This window comes from Rattus rattus, chromosome 5, assembly GCF_011064425.1.
Source record: "Rattus rattus isolate New Zealand chromosome 5, Rrattus_CSIRO_v1, whole genome shotgun sequence".
NCBI lineage: Eukaryota > Metazoa > Chordata > Mammalia > Rodentia > Muridae > Rattus > Rattus rattus.
In genome coordinates, this window is record NC_046158.1 from 14,921,969 (window position 1) to 14,939,996 (window position 18,028).

Consider the following 18,028-nt stretch of genomic DNA (forward strand, 5'->3'; position numbering starts at 1 on the left):
TGATTAACTCCAACAGGTACTTTCAGGATTCATTTCCTGCTAGCTTCTGAGCAACCAAAAAACTCACGTGTGAACTAAAGCTAATATTTACTTCCAGATTCATTTCTTTTCCCGATAATAGAACATATAAAGAGTAATCAAAAGGAAGAAAAAATTTGAATGATGATGACTTTTATAAATACACACATACACATAAAGCTAGAAAGATATCTGTAAAAATGGTGACAGTAATTATCAATAGTAAAATTTTATGGCTTTTAAATATCTTTTTAACTTAATTTTTATTGTATGTTCTATGATAAACATGTTTCATAATAGAAAGTTTATAATAAAAAAAGTTTACTATCTTTCTAAAACCCAAACACCAAGCAGATTTCAGCGAATCAATGGAATATCAACAGTTATTAAAATATTACAGAAGAGTATTTAATAGCATGAAAAACTTCTGATGTTAGTAACTGATCACACTATCTGACAGTATGCTCAGAATGATCCCAATGTCATTTAAAGACAAACCAAAGCCTATGAATACATAAAAAAAACCCTATAATACATTAAAAAAAAAAAACCCTATATATGAATGATACCAAAACATACAGTATTCAGGTGGCAGAATTATATTTTTAAACCATTTTTGCATCTGGATTTTGGCCAATTTTCCTCTACTAAATAGGAATTTTTTTTAATAGGCAAAAAAAGCTTTTTAAAAAGTTGAGGATACATACATATACAGCCATCCAATTAGACAAGATGGATGAAGCAAAGAAGTGCAGGCCGACAGGAGCCGGATGTAGATCGCTCCTGAGAGACACAGCCAGAATACAGCAAATACAGAGGTGAATGCCAGCAGCAAACCACTGAACTGAGAATAGGACCCCGTTGAAGGAATCAGAGAAAAAGAACTGGAAGAGCTCAAGGGCCCATATGAACAACAATGCCAAGCAACCAGAGCTTCCAGGGACTAAGCCACTACCTAAAGACTATACATGGACTGACCCTGGACTCTGACCTCATAGGTAGCAATGAATATCCTAGTAAGAGCACCAGTGGAAGGGGAAGCCCTGGGTCCTGCTAAGACTGAACCCCCAGTGAACTAGATTGTTGGGGGAGAGCGGCAATGGGGGAGGGAACACCCACAAAGAAGGGAGGGGAGGATTAGGGGGGATGTTTGCCCGAAACCGGGAAAGGGAATAACACTTTCGAAATGTAAATAAGAAATACTCAAGTTAATAAAAAAAAAAAAAAGCATTACCTTGCTAAATAACAGAGGAACAGATGCTGATGAGCAGGATACAGAAAAGTCCTCCTACTGAGGTTTTCAAGCTCTATACACACCAGTGTCAGTCAATAGGATGCCTGCCTCCCAACACCATGACAGCAGTCAGCAAGAAAAAACATCCCTTCCTGTTCATACTTCATTATGCTGGACTGGACCAGTGACTCCCACAGCAGAGATCACTGCTAACTACAGCATCAGGCGCCATCTGGAACCTTTAGTTTTGACAGTGCTGGGAATCAGATACCTTGGAGCTACGTGTATGCTAGGTTAAGAGTTCACCACTGAGCTATATTCCCAACCTTGTATGGACCCTGGTGGAGAAGGATCTGGAGAAAATAAGTACAGCTATGAGTCTGATTGCAAGTAAACATGATTTGCAATCAAGTGATTATGGAAATGCACTGTTTACACTGCACAGAACACACTCCCTAGGGAATTCTACTCTCAGACCTGGTGGAATTCTGAGGTCATCAGAAGACAATTTTCAAGACATTGCCTTCAAGGGTGCCATGTCAATATTGACTGGAAACAATTTCAGAGATGTCACGCTAGAGATGTAAACAGCTCAAGAACCCAGCTTCCTGTTTATATAATTAGAAATCGCTTTACTGCTAGCCACAAAGTGAGTCAGGATTCTGATTTAATCTGAGTTTCTTGACTTTCCACATACTAAACCAGACTACAAAGAGCAGCTGTAAAGCCAGAAGACAGGAAGGACAGAAATAAATACAGACATGTGTCCTCTAGCCCAAACAATGAGACAGCTACAGAACTAGATTATCAGTTCAATCTATTTCTAGATCGCTGTCTTCACTGTGACAGGTGGCAGAGTTTCGCACAGATGTCAGCACCAAGACTTCCTTTTCTGGGAGCAATCCAAATTCCTGCAGGAAAGCTTCAAGGTCTACAGCAAAGAAATCTTCGCCCAGCTGGTCAGTGACACGAACAAAATTGCCAATCAATTCACCCTCCTTGTAGATGAGCAGAGCAGGAAGGGCATTCCGGGTAAAACGACTGCTGGCCCCAATAACCCAGCTCCTCACTCGGCAGAATTTGACAGTGGGGTACTCTGTGGCAAGGCAGATCATGCAGCCATTCATGGCTTCAGTCCCTGGGACACCATCTTCATAAATATGAACCATGATAAGGGTGCTTTTCTGCTCTTTATCAATCATATCTAAAAATCCTTCTCCACTGGGGATCTCAAGCACTTGCTTGAATTGGGGCCCTTTATGAAGCTGCTGCCGCATCTCGTCCATCCTCTGCTTCCGATACTGCTGCAGAAACTCTTCATCATCCAAATTCTTGTCCATCGTACCACACTCCTTCAGAGTCATCTGCAGGAAAACCAGCAGACATGGAGAACCAAAACAGACACGGAACATATGTGATTGATATAGATATGTACCAAGTACTTAGAAACATGAGGCTTCACACTAGTGTCTTATTCATATTATATCGTCTCTTAAAATTTGTATGGATAGAGGTGTATTTTATGTGCACCAGGTGCATGCTGGAGCCTGTGGAGGCCAGAAGGGGGCACTGGCTCCCCAGGAACTGCAGTTACAAAGGTTGTGAGCACCACATAGGTGCTGGGAACCAACCCTGGATCATCTATAAAAACAAGTACTTTTAACAGCTGAATCTTCTTTCCAGATCATCTTTGAAATGTTTTCATTACTTTGACTTTCACGGGTCAGGGGAAGGGAGCATGCTCATACCATGGTGCTCCTGTGGAAGTTAGAGGACAACTTGCAGGATTTAGGTTAAGACTTATGCCCTTGGCCATCGTGACTGAATTCACCTATGACTGAATTCTTGAGTTAATCTCATTGGAAGAACTTTAATAACTCCATTTTGTAAAAGTAGGTATTAACCCAAAGATTTTACATTATTTGCACAAATTCACACAAGTATAAAGTACAAGACTAGGATTCAAACTAGAACTTTTAAAGATCTCTTTTTATCTTTTAATTATGTGTATATATGTATGTGTGTGGGGAGGTATGCATGTGCCTACATGGTTCAAAAGAGGGTGTCAGATTCCCAGGAGCAGTTGGAAGTCATCTTTTGAGTTCTGAGAACCACACTGGGGTCTCTAAGAGCAGTGTCTATTCTTATCCACTAAGCCATCTCTCTAGCCCCTTAAACTAGATTTTAGAAACTCAAGTTTGAAACTTCAATACCATTTTGCTTCTCATTCCAATACAGCAGCACCACACAGTACCACGTTCCCTCTGAGCATTCCTGTCAGTCTAGACTAAGTTCTAGTCACTCTTTCCTCTTTTTGAAAAGACAACACAATTAAGGAACTTCCAAAGGAACACAGCTCACATCCACATGACACATGACGAGTGATAAATTGCACTTTAAGGTTTATTCATTTTATGTGTGTTTTGCTGCATATATTTATGTGCACCAAATGAGTGCTTGGTGCCTTTGGAGGTCAGATCTCCTGGAACCGGAGTCATGGATGTTTGTGGACCACTTTGTGGGTGCTGGGGGATCAAACCCAGGTCCTCTGCAAGAACATGTGTTCTTAACCACTGAGCCAGCTCTCCAGTCCAAAATTTTTTTTTTCAATTCTGAAACAAGGTTTCCCTGTGTAGAACAGGCTAGCCTGGTTCTCACTATGTACCCCAGGCTGGCTTTGAACAAACAATCCTGAGCCTGTCTTAGCCTCCCATGTAGTGGAATTAGACATGTACTACCAGGCTCTGCTTTTTTATTGCCAGTTAGCTGACTGTAGCTGTCTTACTCGTGCAGCAGCAGCTATGGGTGTCTCATAACCTGCTTTTGTCTCTAGGCAATGTTAACTACTTTATAATGACTGAGCATGGTAGCTCTCCACCCCTTAAATCCCAGCAATCAGGAGGCAGGGACAGATGGATCTTTATGATCTACAGCCTGGTCTACACAGTGAGTTCTAGGTCAGCACAGTGAGACTCTGTCTCAAAAGAGAAAAAAAATAATAATTTATAACTATTTCCTGATGCTTCCAAACATTTTTACAAATTGATATACATACATTTTACTGACCTTCCTTCAGCCTCATTTCTGCCAGACAGACAGTTTCCAGTTCTGGTCTACTATAGGTGACCTAAGAGGACAGGGACAGAATCTCTTACAACTGACCTGTGGTCACATGACTGCTGCTTCATTCTGGTGTCTCTGCTCAACAGCTATGAGCAGCAGGCACACTATGCTATAGCCAGCTTCCCTGACAGATCTTCTTTCTCCTGGCCTGGTGCAGCAAAACATCTCTGACTAACCCTGTATAGACTAGAGGTGATAAGCAGGGGCCACACAACACTGGATCAGTAGTGTCATAACCAGCATGCTTCTGAATTCTCTTTACCAATCTTCTTCCCATTGCTCTAACTTGAGACTCTCCCATTTGGCTGATTTGACTGCGTCTTTTAGCTGATATGGCCTTTGTCTAGGTTTTATGCCCTCAAATTATTCCCCAGTCATTCCCCAGTCAAAGTGACTGACTCAGTTTTATCTGCACCCTCATGTTGGCTGATATTTTTAAATGTCAACTTCCTGTTATGCTGTGTGCCTGCTCTCCATGCAGATGGAGGTCAGAAGACAACAGTGGAGCTAGTTCTCTCCTCCCTCCTTTACATGGGTTCTGGGGACTGAACTCAAGTCACCAGGCTTGTCTAACAAACTCCTTTCTCCACTGAGCCCTTCTTCTGGCCCCAGTGCCTGATAGCTTTAAGCCACTGCTAACTGATCTGAGGCACTCAGGAACACTTTTTCCATAGTCAGAAGGAACAAGAGAGACCTTTAATGCTGATAAGGTAAGAAGGTGTCAGGGACCTGGGCTCAAGTATCTCCCTGAATGTCTATTCTATTTACTGTCTCTACAAACTAATCATGAACACAATTAGGAAACTAATATATGCTCCAGAACCCTGGAAAGATAAAGGATATGACCTCATCTAGCATGAAATGAAAGCATAGGCTCAGGAAGAGACTTTGCCGTAACAATGTATAGCTGAGTTGAGAGCAAACCCAGATGCACCCCAAGTTATAACAGGGCTCCTGTTTAATGCACCTCAGGAGCCAAATCTACTTTCCTCCCTTCCTGAATCACTAAGCCCATTTCCAGCAGCCAGGGAAGCCTTTAAGAAGCCATTACCTTCCCACTGATTTTCTCCTGGAGGTCCTTCTGTTTCTGCTGCTCCTCCTCTTCATCCAGATGGGACCTGCAGCTCATAGACAGCTTTTTGATCAGCCGCTCCATCTCCCGGCACTGCTCCTCCCTCTGCTCTGTCTCCAACTGCTTGAAGCAGCACCAGTCATTGATCACCCCTTTTGGACCTGAGGAGGGCAAGCATAACTGAGAACAGACCAGGGGCTTTGGGCCGCTGACATCTGTGACAGGATTCACATTGGCACAGTTGGCAGGGGCCTCTGTATAGTCTTATGTGGGACACAAGGAGGTCTACTTCAGCACTTTGCAGGAATTAAATGGCCAACCTAATGTTCAACACCCTACAAGTTATGATTCATCTCCTCGAAGGTAAAGAAGAAACATTTAGAAAGAAGGGAATTTGACACAGAGAGGTCCTGGTAGCCCATGCCAGCAACATCAGCATTACACACAGGAAGATCACATGTTTGTGGTCAGCCTGAGTTATAGTAAGATCCTCCCTCCAAAAACCAAGGGCTGTGAATACAGTTCAGCTGCAAGAGTACTAACCAAGCATTCACAAAGCCGTAGATTTGATCCCCAGCACCCAAAGCAAGAGGGGGCAAGATCAGACAGTTCTACATATCTTGACATAAAAGATACTCCAAAAGCAATAAGCTAGGCATACTAGTGCATTCCAGGAATCCCTACTGAAGAAACTAAAGATGGAGGATCATTTGAGGTTAGGAGTTCAAGGCCAGCTTGAATGACATGAGACACTATCTCTAAAAAGAAAAAAAAAAGGGCTATTTCTTATCCAACAAGATGGCAGAAATTTTAAAAGTTGTTAACACAGTAGGAGGCCCTTCAGGCTTGGGCTTTGGATCTGGCAACATGGCTAAACGCACCAAGAAGGTTAGGATCGTTGGGAAATACAGAACCCGCTATGGTGCCTCCCTCTGGAAAAATGGTTAAGAAAATTGAAATCAGCCAGCAGGCCAAGTATACTTGCTCCTTCTGGGGCAAGACCAAAATGAAGAGACGAGCCATTGGCAGCTGGCACTGTGGTTCCTGCATGAAAACGGTGGCTGGCTGGGCCTGGACCTACAATACCACTTCTGCAGTCACAGTGAAGTCTGCCATCAAAAGACTGAAGGGACTGAAAGACCAGTGGAAGCCCTACCGTCTGAGACTCGCCTGGCCTGCAATAAATGAGCTAATTTACAAGAAAAAAGCCCACAAAAAAAGTTTTTCTTTTAGGAGAAAAACTAAAGGGGAAAATATTGTGTTGCTGGCTGAACTACAAGCATTACCTCAACCTAAGCAATCTGACAATATTAGGATGTTAGAGTGGGTTGGGCTGTGGATCTGTGGTAGAACACTTGCAAAGCATGAACAAAGCCCTCGGTCAATCCCCAGAAGTAGAAAGTTACAAACTAAAAACAATACACAGTAGTATAAGAACCACTGAGATGACTCACCACACAGGGATCCTACAGTATAAGCCTGGAGACCTGAAGTAGATAAATCCCTGGAATTTAACTGTGAAGATGAGAGAACCCACTCCAAAAAGTCCTCTTCTCTCCATCCTGGTATCCTGGAATTGTAACCAAGCATACAGGCTGTGTAAATACATACAATAATAATACAGACTTCAATTTTAAAAAAAACTAACAGTGTAAAAACGACATTTCTAGGAATTAATCCCACCAGTATACTCATATACATGATTTACGGGTTGTCAAACACGCTCCAGCCAGTTCCCTTCCATGCTGATATGCATACAGATTTGCACTGCACAGAGAAAGGGCAGAAGCAAGCACAATGAAGGACTACACTATGTTATCTCTGGAAGGAAAGTGGGACTGGAGTTGGAGAAAGGAGAGCAGGACTTCTAATAGATATACTTCAAAGGCCACTTTGCCAGCCCATTTCCAGAGCTCAGAGCCTTCAGTACCTGTATTGATTGAAATGCCTTCGCCTGCCAGCTCAGCCTCCGCAGGCGTGGAACTACTGGCTGGGGCTCCCTGCCTCTGTCTTTGTCTTCATGGTCACTGTCCTCATCCTCACTGGTGCTGTAGTAGTACTGCAATTTCTCCCCCAGCAACTTGTCATCCAGGGTTGTCATGGCGCCTAGAAGAGAGCAATGTATCTGACTGGAGCAAAGAAGACACGAACCAGACAAGGTACACTTGGACTGACTGACTCCCCACAACGTTATACGACTCTGAAGGTGTCTTCATAAGCAGAATCTCAGCAAACCCCAACCCTGGATCTATGCCATAGTTTACCAGGCTTTTGCTAGAGCAGGCAAAACCAAAACTTAGATAAGGCACACTCTTTGCCGAGCTCCACAACAAACACTGGAGCTGTTAACAGGCCCACAGATGTGTGATTCCAGGAGCCTGAGAGGTACATTACTGTCTACTGGTGTGGACTGGGTAAGAGGAATCTACTGCTCATGGTTTTTACTCATACACGCTTTTAGTTTTAAGACTGCTAGCTAACAAATCGGGGGAAAGTCCTCAGGGAAAACCTCAAAAGGGACTACCAAGGGTAGGTATACCATTGAAACTAAGTCATTCACTCCTTCCTTGCCTCACTAAGAGCCTAGATAAATGGTCTCAAGGTGGACCAAATCTGACCAGCTAAAGCAAGTCTCCGCAACAAAATTCAAGTAAGAGTCAGATGTTTAAAGAATACCTAGGACCCAGGTATTTTGAGGAAAGGTGCCGCTCAGTGCTTTAGAAGTCTGTTTAAGAATCCAGCAGGAGGGTTGGGGATTTAGCTCAGTGGTAGAGCGCTTGCCTAGCAAGCACAAGGCCCTGGGTTCGGTCCCCAGCTCCGAAAAAAAAAAAAAAAAAAAAAAAAGAATCCAGCAGGAATGACTAGTCAAAAACACAAACAAAACATCCTTCCTCTAAGCATACATACCAACACTGGGCTGCCTTCAGAAGAGACTTAGCACATGGTATTTACACTATTACAGTGTACCTCTCTCCCACACAGTCAGGATCTCTGTGCGGGCTGAACAACAACAATCAAGAGGAAAGTGCCAGCACCAAGGAAAGGAAGAAAACTTTTGAAAGCTCCTTGTCAGGGATGTGCCAGAGGGCCACAACTCCGTCCAAGAAACATCAGTGCTGTACAATGGGTGAAACAGGGCCAGAGTGGAGTGTACTAAGGAGGCTGGGCTGCTGAGAGGCGAGGAGGCCACACTGGCAGACAGTGGCATGCATGCGCAGAGCAGATGGTAAACCTCAAGTGGGGATAGTAAACTTGAAGAGCTGGAGGATCAAGAAGAGGATGGGAGCAGCAGATAAGTGAGCTGGGCAGGGCCAGTGAAAGGCTTGTAAGAGAGGCAGGGCAGGGAGGAGGGTTAAAAGAAAGTAGGGCGGGGCCGAGCAGGCGGACCAGAGAAGGGCGGGGCTAAGCTTCCAGGAAGGCGGAGCTTATGAGACAAAAGGGCAGGGTCAGGAGGCTAAATAAATCAGAGCTAAAAGGCCAGGGAGGAAAAGGACGGAGCCATAAGGCAGGCGGGGCTGAGGAGGCGGAGCAGTGAGGAAGGCAAGGCTGAGGAGGGACGGGCTGAAGAGGAGCAGCCTGGAGAACAGAGCTGGGGGAGGGCGGGCAGAGGAGGCGGGGCAGCGTGGAAGACGGAGCTGGGTAGGGCAGATGAGGAGGGCGGTACTGATGAGGGACGCTCTGAGTCTCGAAAGGACTTTGAGACGCTCGCGAGGAACTGGAATCCAGGAGCCGGGAGGCAAAGTAGCTCGCCCAAGGCGCGCAAGCCCCTGCCCCACCCATGTCTAGGCCGGCTGCTTCCTCGCGCCGACGCCTGTGCACTTAGTTACCTCGCTCACTCAGTCTGTTCCTTCTGGACTAGCAGCTCCGGTCACCAACAAAGAACGCTCGCTTAGAGAAAGAGAAGGGACCGAAAGCCTTAAGCAACAGAGAAAAGCGTCAGTGGACTCTGCGGACCAATCATTCGGCCTTCCAGCGTCACGGCGGACGCAGGCTGCCCAATCACAAGAAACTTATCTCTCGGCGTCTGAGGAGAAGCTACGGGTCTTAGCTTAGGACAAAATACCTCGATTTGTACTTCTAGTTTAAAATAAGACAACTTTATTAATTTTTGTTCCAGGTTCCTAGAAAAGCTACAAATGAGTATTAAAGCGAAAAAAACAGCTCAAAAATATTAATTTCTTCAAGAATAAGTAACTCAAAGAACAAAAGTTATATGACAGCCTGAATTGGATTATTGGACAAGAAACGGGCCAGGAAAACCAAAGAAATTTGAGTAACTCGTATCAACTAATATTGGACAAATAGTTGACTCGACAGTTTACAGAGTACTTCAGTTATGTATGGTGATAACCTTTGAAAATTCTAGATAAAGAGATCATGTGATTAATACCCAAAATGTACCCAACATTCTCCTACATCCGAATTACTGGTACAGGAGTTCCCCATTTCTTGAGCTAATAAATAACACTGTTCCTCTCTTCTCTCCTACTTTAACAGGCTTCCTTTCTACAGCATATTATACTTTCTCATCCTTAAAAAATACAAGACACTACTAAAAGTCTAAAACTGAGGGATATCTATCAATATTATAAAAACATATTATCTTTTAGTCCAATCATTCCACTTACGGAGTATAGATAAGTTGAAGGTATGTATTGTTACATTTAATAATAGAGTTTTACTTTATTAATAAAGTACTTAATAAGAAGTATGGAGACTCATGCCTGCAGAAATCGCAACATTCAGAACGTTGAAAGAGAAGAGTCACTGAAACCCAAGATTCAAGTTGGGCAAAAGAGACTCTACTTCAAAACAATAAAATAAATAGATCAGTGCCCTCTCCCCACGCTGGCTGGTGGTCGTTCTAGTCTTTTTGCTTCCATTGCTCATAGCAGGCACCAGCCGACCCACCGGCTTTCGGACTGTGGCCAACTTCGAGCTTATCTTCCTTGCTATCAAGCCAGATGGCGTGCAGCGCCGCCTGGTGAGCGAGATCATCAAAGGATTCGAGTTGAAGGGGTTCTGCCTGGTGGCCATGAAGTTCCTTGGGCTTCTGAAGAACACCTGAAGCAGCATTATACTGACCTGAAAGACCCGTCCTTTCTTCCCGGGGCTAGGGAAGTACATGAATTCAGGGCCTATAGCGGCAGTGGTGTGGGAGGGGCTCAATGTGGTGAAAACAGGTGATGCTGGGGCAGACCAATCCAGCTGTTTCAAAACCAGGCACCATTTGTGGGGATTTCTGCATTCTAGTTGGCAAGAACATCATTCATGGCAGTGATTCAGTGGAGAGTGCTGAGAAAGAGATCGATCTATAGTTTAAGCCCGAGAGACTGATTGACTATAATAGTCTTGTCCCCATGACTGTGTGTACAGGTAGACATGGAGAAACCAGAGTCCTCTTCAGCACTACTGATGGGGCTCCGGGACACGGCTCTTCATCCCACTGACTGGATGGATCATCTGTTCTAAAACGATAAAGACTTTGGAACTGGGAAAAAATAAAATGAAATAAATAGATCAACCAAATTTCTACATAAAAAAAACACACAAACAACATTACATATACATAGAGACAAAGATAGAAGTCACTAGCAAATATATGACATAAGAATTATCTTTGCAGAGCAAATGAGAACCAGTAGAAAGAACACTTTTACAGTTTTTATATGCAATTTTTAATCATTTAATAAGCATTATCCGTTATAATATTGTCATAGTTATGGTTCTATTGCTCTGAAGAGGCACCACGACCAAGGCAACTCTTAGAAAAGAAAGCATTTAATTGGGCAGCTTGCTTACAGTTTGAAGCAGTGATTCTCAACCTATGGGTCATGATACCTTTGGGGATCAAACAACTGTAGCCAAATCATAGTTATGAAGTAGCAAAGAAAATAATTGTATGGTTGGTGGTCACCATAGCATGAGGGACTGTGTTAGAGGGTGCAGCATTGGGAAGGGTGAGGACCACTGGTTTAGAGGGTTAATTCATGATCATCGCAGTCCTGCATGGCGCTGGAGAAGTAGCTGAGAGTTCTACATCCTGATCCATAGTCAGAGAGACACTGTGCTTGGGGCGAGCTTTTTTTTTAAACTTTTTATTGATTGTGAATTTCGCATCATGTCCCCAGTTCCCACTCGTCTCCCCATCCTTCATATCTTATGCGCTCGCCCATTTATTTTTATTATTATTCCTTAATCTTTTTTTTACTCCCTCCTGGTCCATCCTCTGACACTTCCTCGTCCTCCTCCCCTGTCTCCAAGAGGATGTCCCCATCCCCAACCCCACCCCACCAAGCCTCCCCCTTCCCTTAAGTCCAGGGTTAGATGCTTTTTCTCTCACTGAGGCCAGACCTGGCAGTCCCCTGCTGTATATGTGGGGTGTGGGCCTCATATCAGCTGGTGTATGCTGCCTGGTTGGTGACTCAGTGTCTGAGAGATCTCCAGGGTGTAGATTAGTTGAGACTGCTGGTCTTCCTATAGGTTCGCCATTTAAGAAGAGAGCCCAAAACTAAGCTGGAGGTGCTGGAGCAGGACATAGGTCCTTAAAATGTAGGTTTTAAGAGCATATAGTGTTTTTGCAAACAATCCAAATTCTATCTCCAGGAACCATGTTAGGAAGCTTAGAGCTGCCTATAATGCCAGCCCCAGGGTATCTGATGCTGTCTTCTGGGCACATGGACACTGCATTCAACATTCATAAATCCACACTCAGATATATACATATACACATAATTGAAATTAAAAATTAAAATAATAAGATGGAAGCCATGCTTTCATAATCCAATCTTATGACCTACTACTCTTTGCCTAGGATACTTGAGTCCCTGGATTTAAGCCCCAGCGAAGGGGTTGGGGGAATGAGCCAATGAGTACAGTCCACAGTCAGTGAATGGAGACTGTTTAGGTAACAAAAGTTTCTAGAAGATTCTGAAGTTAGATGACATAATTAAAGCCTCATAATAGATCCTTATCCATTTGTATGAGTTAGTTTTTAACACTGTGATCAAAATACCTAATAGGAATAATTTAAGGAGAGGAATTGTTTTGGTTCACAATTTTCGAAGGTTTGGGCATCGTAGCAGAGCTGATATGGTTATCTGGTGTTCAAGAAAATAGGAAAGTCAGCACTTGGCTGACTCTCCTGCTTTTTTATTCTATCTGAGTCCTAGCCTATGGGATGGTGCCACTCATGTTCAGAAGATGTCTTTCCCTCTCAGCTAACACACTCTGGAAAAATCCTCACAGATGTGCTTCAGTTTCCTGGGTACTTTTAAATTCAGTCAAATTGACAGCAATGATTTACTCTCACTTCATTGAAAAGAAACTACTTATACCTGTCTTTTATTTCTTTATTTTTTCTCATTATGTTCAGATGATTTTAGATTTACAAGAGTTTTAAAAATAGTACACCTTCTATCAGAGCCTAGCTTCACTTTAGAATTTCATCTTCTTGCCCCAACTGGGTTATGGAGGTGATAGATTAGTAGACCTGGATAGACCATCAGACCTGACTAAGCTTCCAAAGTCCACCCATTTGACCCAGGCTCAGAAGTAGGGCCAGGCTCAGAAATGCAAGATATCTCCCCTTGCCACCCCATTCCTACTACTACCTTGCCATGTGAGTTCTGTACAGGAATGACATACTGGGCCTCCAGGTTGGAAAGGGCCCAGTGCCTTCAGCCTGAGGGCTAGGCAGGAGCTGGAGTGGAGAAAAACTTAAAGGGGACCTGGAGCTCCTCTTGGACGATGTCTTTGGAAAGATATCAACCAAGAAGACCATCTGCTGATTTGAGGATCTGGAGCTTAGTTTCAAGACCCTGGGTAAGCTGCCATCTTTGCTGTAGAGGTGGGTGGATGACAAGAACCTTCTAGAGAGGGGCTGGAAAGATAATTCAGTGTTTTCATTCTCTAATGCTCTTCCAGAGGACCTGCATTCAGTTCCCAGGTACAGGCAGGCTAATGGGAGAAAGCAAATGAGTATCCAATGAATGGGTTAGCCTAATCCCAGCACTTAGCAAGCCTACTTTTCACTGCTGCTTTGGTCTGTCTTACTACTCAGCTCACACCCCACTCTCATCAGTGGACAGATCGTGGAAACAGAAATTAAGCAGGGACATAGACAGACTAAGAGAAGTCATGAACCAAATGGATTTAACAGATATTTATAGAATATTCTATCCTAAAACAAAAGGATATACCTTCCTCTCACAACCTCATGGTACTTTCTCTAAAATTGACCATATACTTGGTCATAAAACATACCTCAACAGATACAGAAAGATAGAAATAATCTCATGTATCCTATCAGACCACCATGGGCTAAAGCTGGTCTTCAATAACAATAAGGAAAGAACACACACATGTACATGGAAGTTGAACAATGCTCTACTCAATGATAACCTGGTCAAGGAAGAAAAATAAAGAAATTAAAGACTTCTTAGGATTTCATGAAAATGAAGGTACAACATACACTTATGGGACACAATGAAAGCTGTACTAAGAGGAAAACTCATAGCTCTGAGTGCCTACAGAAGGAAACAGGAGAGAGCATATATCAGCAGCTTGACAGCACACCTAAAAGCTCTAGAACAAAAAGAAGACACACCCAGGAGGAGTAGAAGACAGGAAATAATCAAACTCAGAGCTGAAATCAACCAAGTAGAAACAAAAAGGACCATACAACAACAGAACCAACAACTGGTTCTTTGAGAAAAATCAACAAGATAGATAAACCCTTAGCCAGACTAACCAGAGGACACAGAGAGTGTGTCCAAATTAACAAAATCAGAAATGAAAAGGGAGACATAATAACAGAATCAGAGGAAATTCAAAAAATCATCAGATCCTACTACAAACACCTGTATTCAACTAAACTTGAAAATCTGGAGGAAATTGGCAATGTCCTAGACAGATACCAGGTACCAAACTTAAATTGGGAATGGATAAACCATGTAAACAACCCCATAATTCCTAAAGAAATAGAAGCAGTCATTAAAAGTCTCCCAACCAAAAAGAGCCCTGGTCCAGAGGGGTTCAGTGCAGAATTCTATCAGACCTTCATAGAAGACCTCATACCAATACTATCCAAATTATTCCACAAAATTGAAACAGATGAAGAGCTACCGAATTCCTTCTTTGAAGCTACAATTACTCTTATACCTAACCACACAAAGACGTAACAAAAAAAAGAGAACTTCCGACCAATTTCCCGTATGAATATCAACGCAAAAATACTCAATAAAATTCTTGCAAACCAAATCCAAGAGCACATGAAAACAATCATCCACCATGATCAAGTAGGCTTCATCCCAGGCATGCAGGGATGGTTTAATACACGGAAAACTATCAACGTAATCCATTATATAAACAAATTGAAAGATAAAAATCACATGATCATTTCATTAGATGCTGAGAAAGCATTTGACAAAATTCAACACCCCTTCATGATAAAAGTCCTGGAAAGAATAGAAATTCAAGGCCCATACCTAAACATGGTAAAAGCCATATACAGCAAACCAGTAGCTAACATTAAACTAAATGGAGAGAAACTTGAAGCAATCCCACTAAAATCAGGGAGTAGACAAGGCTGCCCACTCTCTCCCTACTTATTCAATATAGTTCTTGAAGTTCTAGCCAGAGCAATCAGACAACAAAAGGAGATCAAAGGGATACAGATTGGAAAAGAGGAAGTCAAAATATCACTATTTGCAGATGATATGATAGTATATTTAAGTGATCCCAAAGTTCCAGCAGAGAACTACTAAACCTGATAAACACCTTCAGGAAAGAGGCTGGGTATTAAATTAACTCAAATAACTCAGTAGCCTTCCTCTACACAAAAAAGAAACAAGCCGAGAAAGAAATTAGGGAAACGACACCCTTCATAAGAGTCACAAATAATATAAAATACCTTGGTGTGATTTTAACCAATCAAGTGAAAGATCTGTATGATAAGAACTTCAAGAAAGAAGAAGTTTCTTCAAGAACTTGAAGAAAGAAATTGAAGATTTCAGAAGATGGAAAGATCTCCCATGCTCATGGATTGGCAGGATTAATATAGTAAAAATGGCCATTTTTACCAAAAGCTATCTACAGATTCAATGCAATCCCCATCAAAATTCCAATCCAATTCTTCAGAGAGTTAGACAGAACAATTTGAAAATTCATCTGGAATAACAAAAAACCCAGGATAGCTAAAACTATCCTCAACAATAAAAGGACTTCAGGGGGAATCACTATCCCTGAACTCAAGCAGTATTATAGAGCAATAGTGATAAAAACTGCATGGTATTTGTACAGAGACAGACAGATAGACCAATGGAACAGAATTGAAGACCCAGAAATGAACCCACACACCTATGGTCACTTGATTTTTGATAAAGGAGCCAAAACCATCCAATGGAAAAAAGATAGCATTTTCAGCAAATGGTGCTGGTTCAACTGGAGGTCAGCATGTAGAAGAATGCAGATCGATCCATGCTTATCACCCTGTACAAAGCTTAAGTCAAAGTGGACCAAGGACCTCCACATCAAACCAGATACACTCAAACTAATAGAAGAAAAAGTGGGGAAGAATCTTGAGCACATGGGCACTGGAGAAATGTTCCTGAACAAAACACCAATGGCTTATGCTATAACATCAAGAATCAACAAATGGGATCTCATAAAACTACAAAACTTCCATAAGGCAAAGGACACTGTGGTTAGGACAAAATGGCAACCAACAGATTGGGAAAAGATCTTTACCAATCCTACAACTGATAGAGGGCTCATATCCAAAACATACAAAGAACTCATGAAGTTAGATTGCAGGGAGACAGTTAACCCTATTAAAAATGGGGTTCAGAGCTAAACAAAGAATTCACAGCTGAGGAATGTCGAATGGCTGAGAAACACCTAAAGAAATGTTCAACATCTTTAGTCATAAGGGAAATGCAAATCAAAACAACCCTGAGGTTCCACCTCATACTAGTCAGAAATGCGGCAATGGGGGGAGGGTGAGGAGGGGAACACCCATAAAGAAGGGGAGGGGAAGGGGTTAGGGGGATGTTGGCCCGGAAACGGGGAAAGGGAATAACATTCGAAATGTAAATAAGAAATACTCAAGTTAATAAAAAAATTAAAAATAGATAAAAAAACAAATGAGAAAAGCAGAGTAACTCAAAAAAAAAAAAAAAGAAAGAAAGAAAAAAGAAAATCATTGTTGCCTGATACTTGTGCAGTTACAGGATGGAGAACCTCACATGAATACAGGAGGGTCATATGAGTGAAGGGTTAGAGATCACGTTTTTATTTATAAGCATACATAAATTTGTTCAACAACATCTTAAAGTGGGAGTCAATGAGTTCAATGTATATGGCCTTAAGAATATAGCAAATTAATTACAAAAAGATAACAAATAGATAACAAAATTTCAAATGAAAACAAACAAAACCAAACGCATAAAGCAATCAAACTTCAACCCAAATAAAACGTTTAAGTTAGGCAGCATTCAATTGCTGCATATTTTGCAATATACACTTACAGCCTGTTGCTGGCCTTGCAAACACAGCAAAAATGTAGGCAGGATGGTAATAATCTCTTCAAAATGAATTTAGACATGCCTCATAGGGTGTGGTTGGTTGTTGATGGACAAGTCCTCCCAAGGTTAAGCTTGAGACACACTACAAGGGCTATCTCAAAGACTTTCCAATTTGCATAACTGATCTCCATGAAATTATATTTGATGACCCATCAAGACTAGCAAAATTTGTCACTCTCAGACTCCTCCTGGATGCTCAGCAGTTCTTGATGTCCCTCAGCACTCTTCTGAAGACCTCCAATATTACCCCTGCTGGGCTGCATGGTAGACAAAATAAAGGCCTTGTTACACATAAGAAACCAAAGTAAAGGAACAAACTGGAGCCCAAGATTGTCATGGTTATCAGGACTGAGATGGGGGGATTGTTGACATTCTTTGCACACTCGGTGCTCCTGCTGGACAGTTCTGTCTCTGAGAGCTGTAGTTCTGGTCTGTGCACTGTGCAAGCTTCTGCTGGAGTACTTGAGACCTAGGGGAGGAAAAGACCTGGAGGGGACCTGTTGTGTCAGTTATGCAACCCACAACAGCACTATTCAGCTGGATAACCCAGTATGACTTTTCAGCTGAGGTCATTCTCTCATACCCAAGAGAAAAGGGCAATAAATCCCATGGCCTTACATATTTTCTGAGCTGTTAAAAACTGCTAGAAACTGGACTGTGAATATCACATTACTTTAATTGTCCATATGTATTATAATTTAAAAATCAAGTTGCAATGTCTGAACATCAGTTCAGGAGAAAAAAACATAGGAAGGCCTTCTCAGGAGTCTGGACACCACTTAACTGATGGCTACTGTTATTCCTCAAGTGCAGGAATGTGCATGAGTTCCACTTGATAACATCTATATCTGCAAAGACCCAGAGAAACAATATCTCAAGAAGTACATGAACACTCAAGTGATACTATAATCACCAAGAATATAATTTGGAACCACACTAAATAATAGTAAATAAACTTGTTACTCAAGAAAATGGTTGTCATTTTGTTTGTAGCCA

General features: G+C 42.3%; 1 protein-coding gene and 1 pseudogene across 1 annotated transcript; one reads left to right on the forward strand and one right to left on the reverse strand.

Annotated features, from left to right (window-relative positions):
* Nucleotides 1–1,244: 1,244 nt before the first annotated feature.
* LOC116901348 (phosducin-like protein) lies at nt 1,245–9,401 on the reverse strand. The gene is given in 5 exon segments (XM_032903196.1): nt 1,245–2,616; nt 5,427–5,608; nt 7,378–7,449; nt 7,452–7,553; nt 9,275–9,401. Coding segments are annotated over 4 exon segments (903 nt in total). The 5' UTR covers nt 7,549–7,553; nt 9,275–9,401; the 3' UTR covers nt 1,245–2,064.
* A 441-nt stretch (nt 9,402–9,842) lies between these two features.
* LOC116900048 overlaps nt 9,843–18,028 on the forward strand; it is a 194,218-nt pseudogene continuing 186,032 nt past the window's right edge.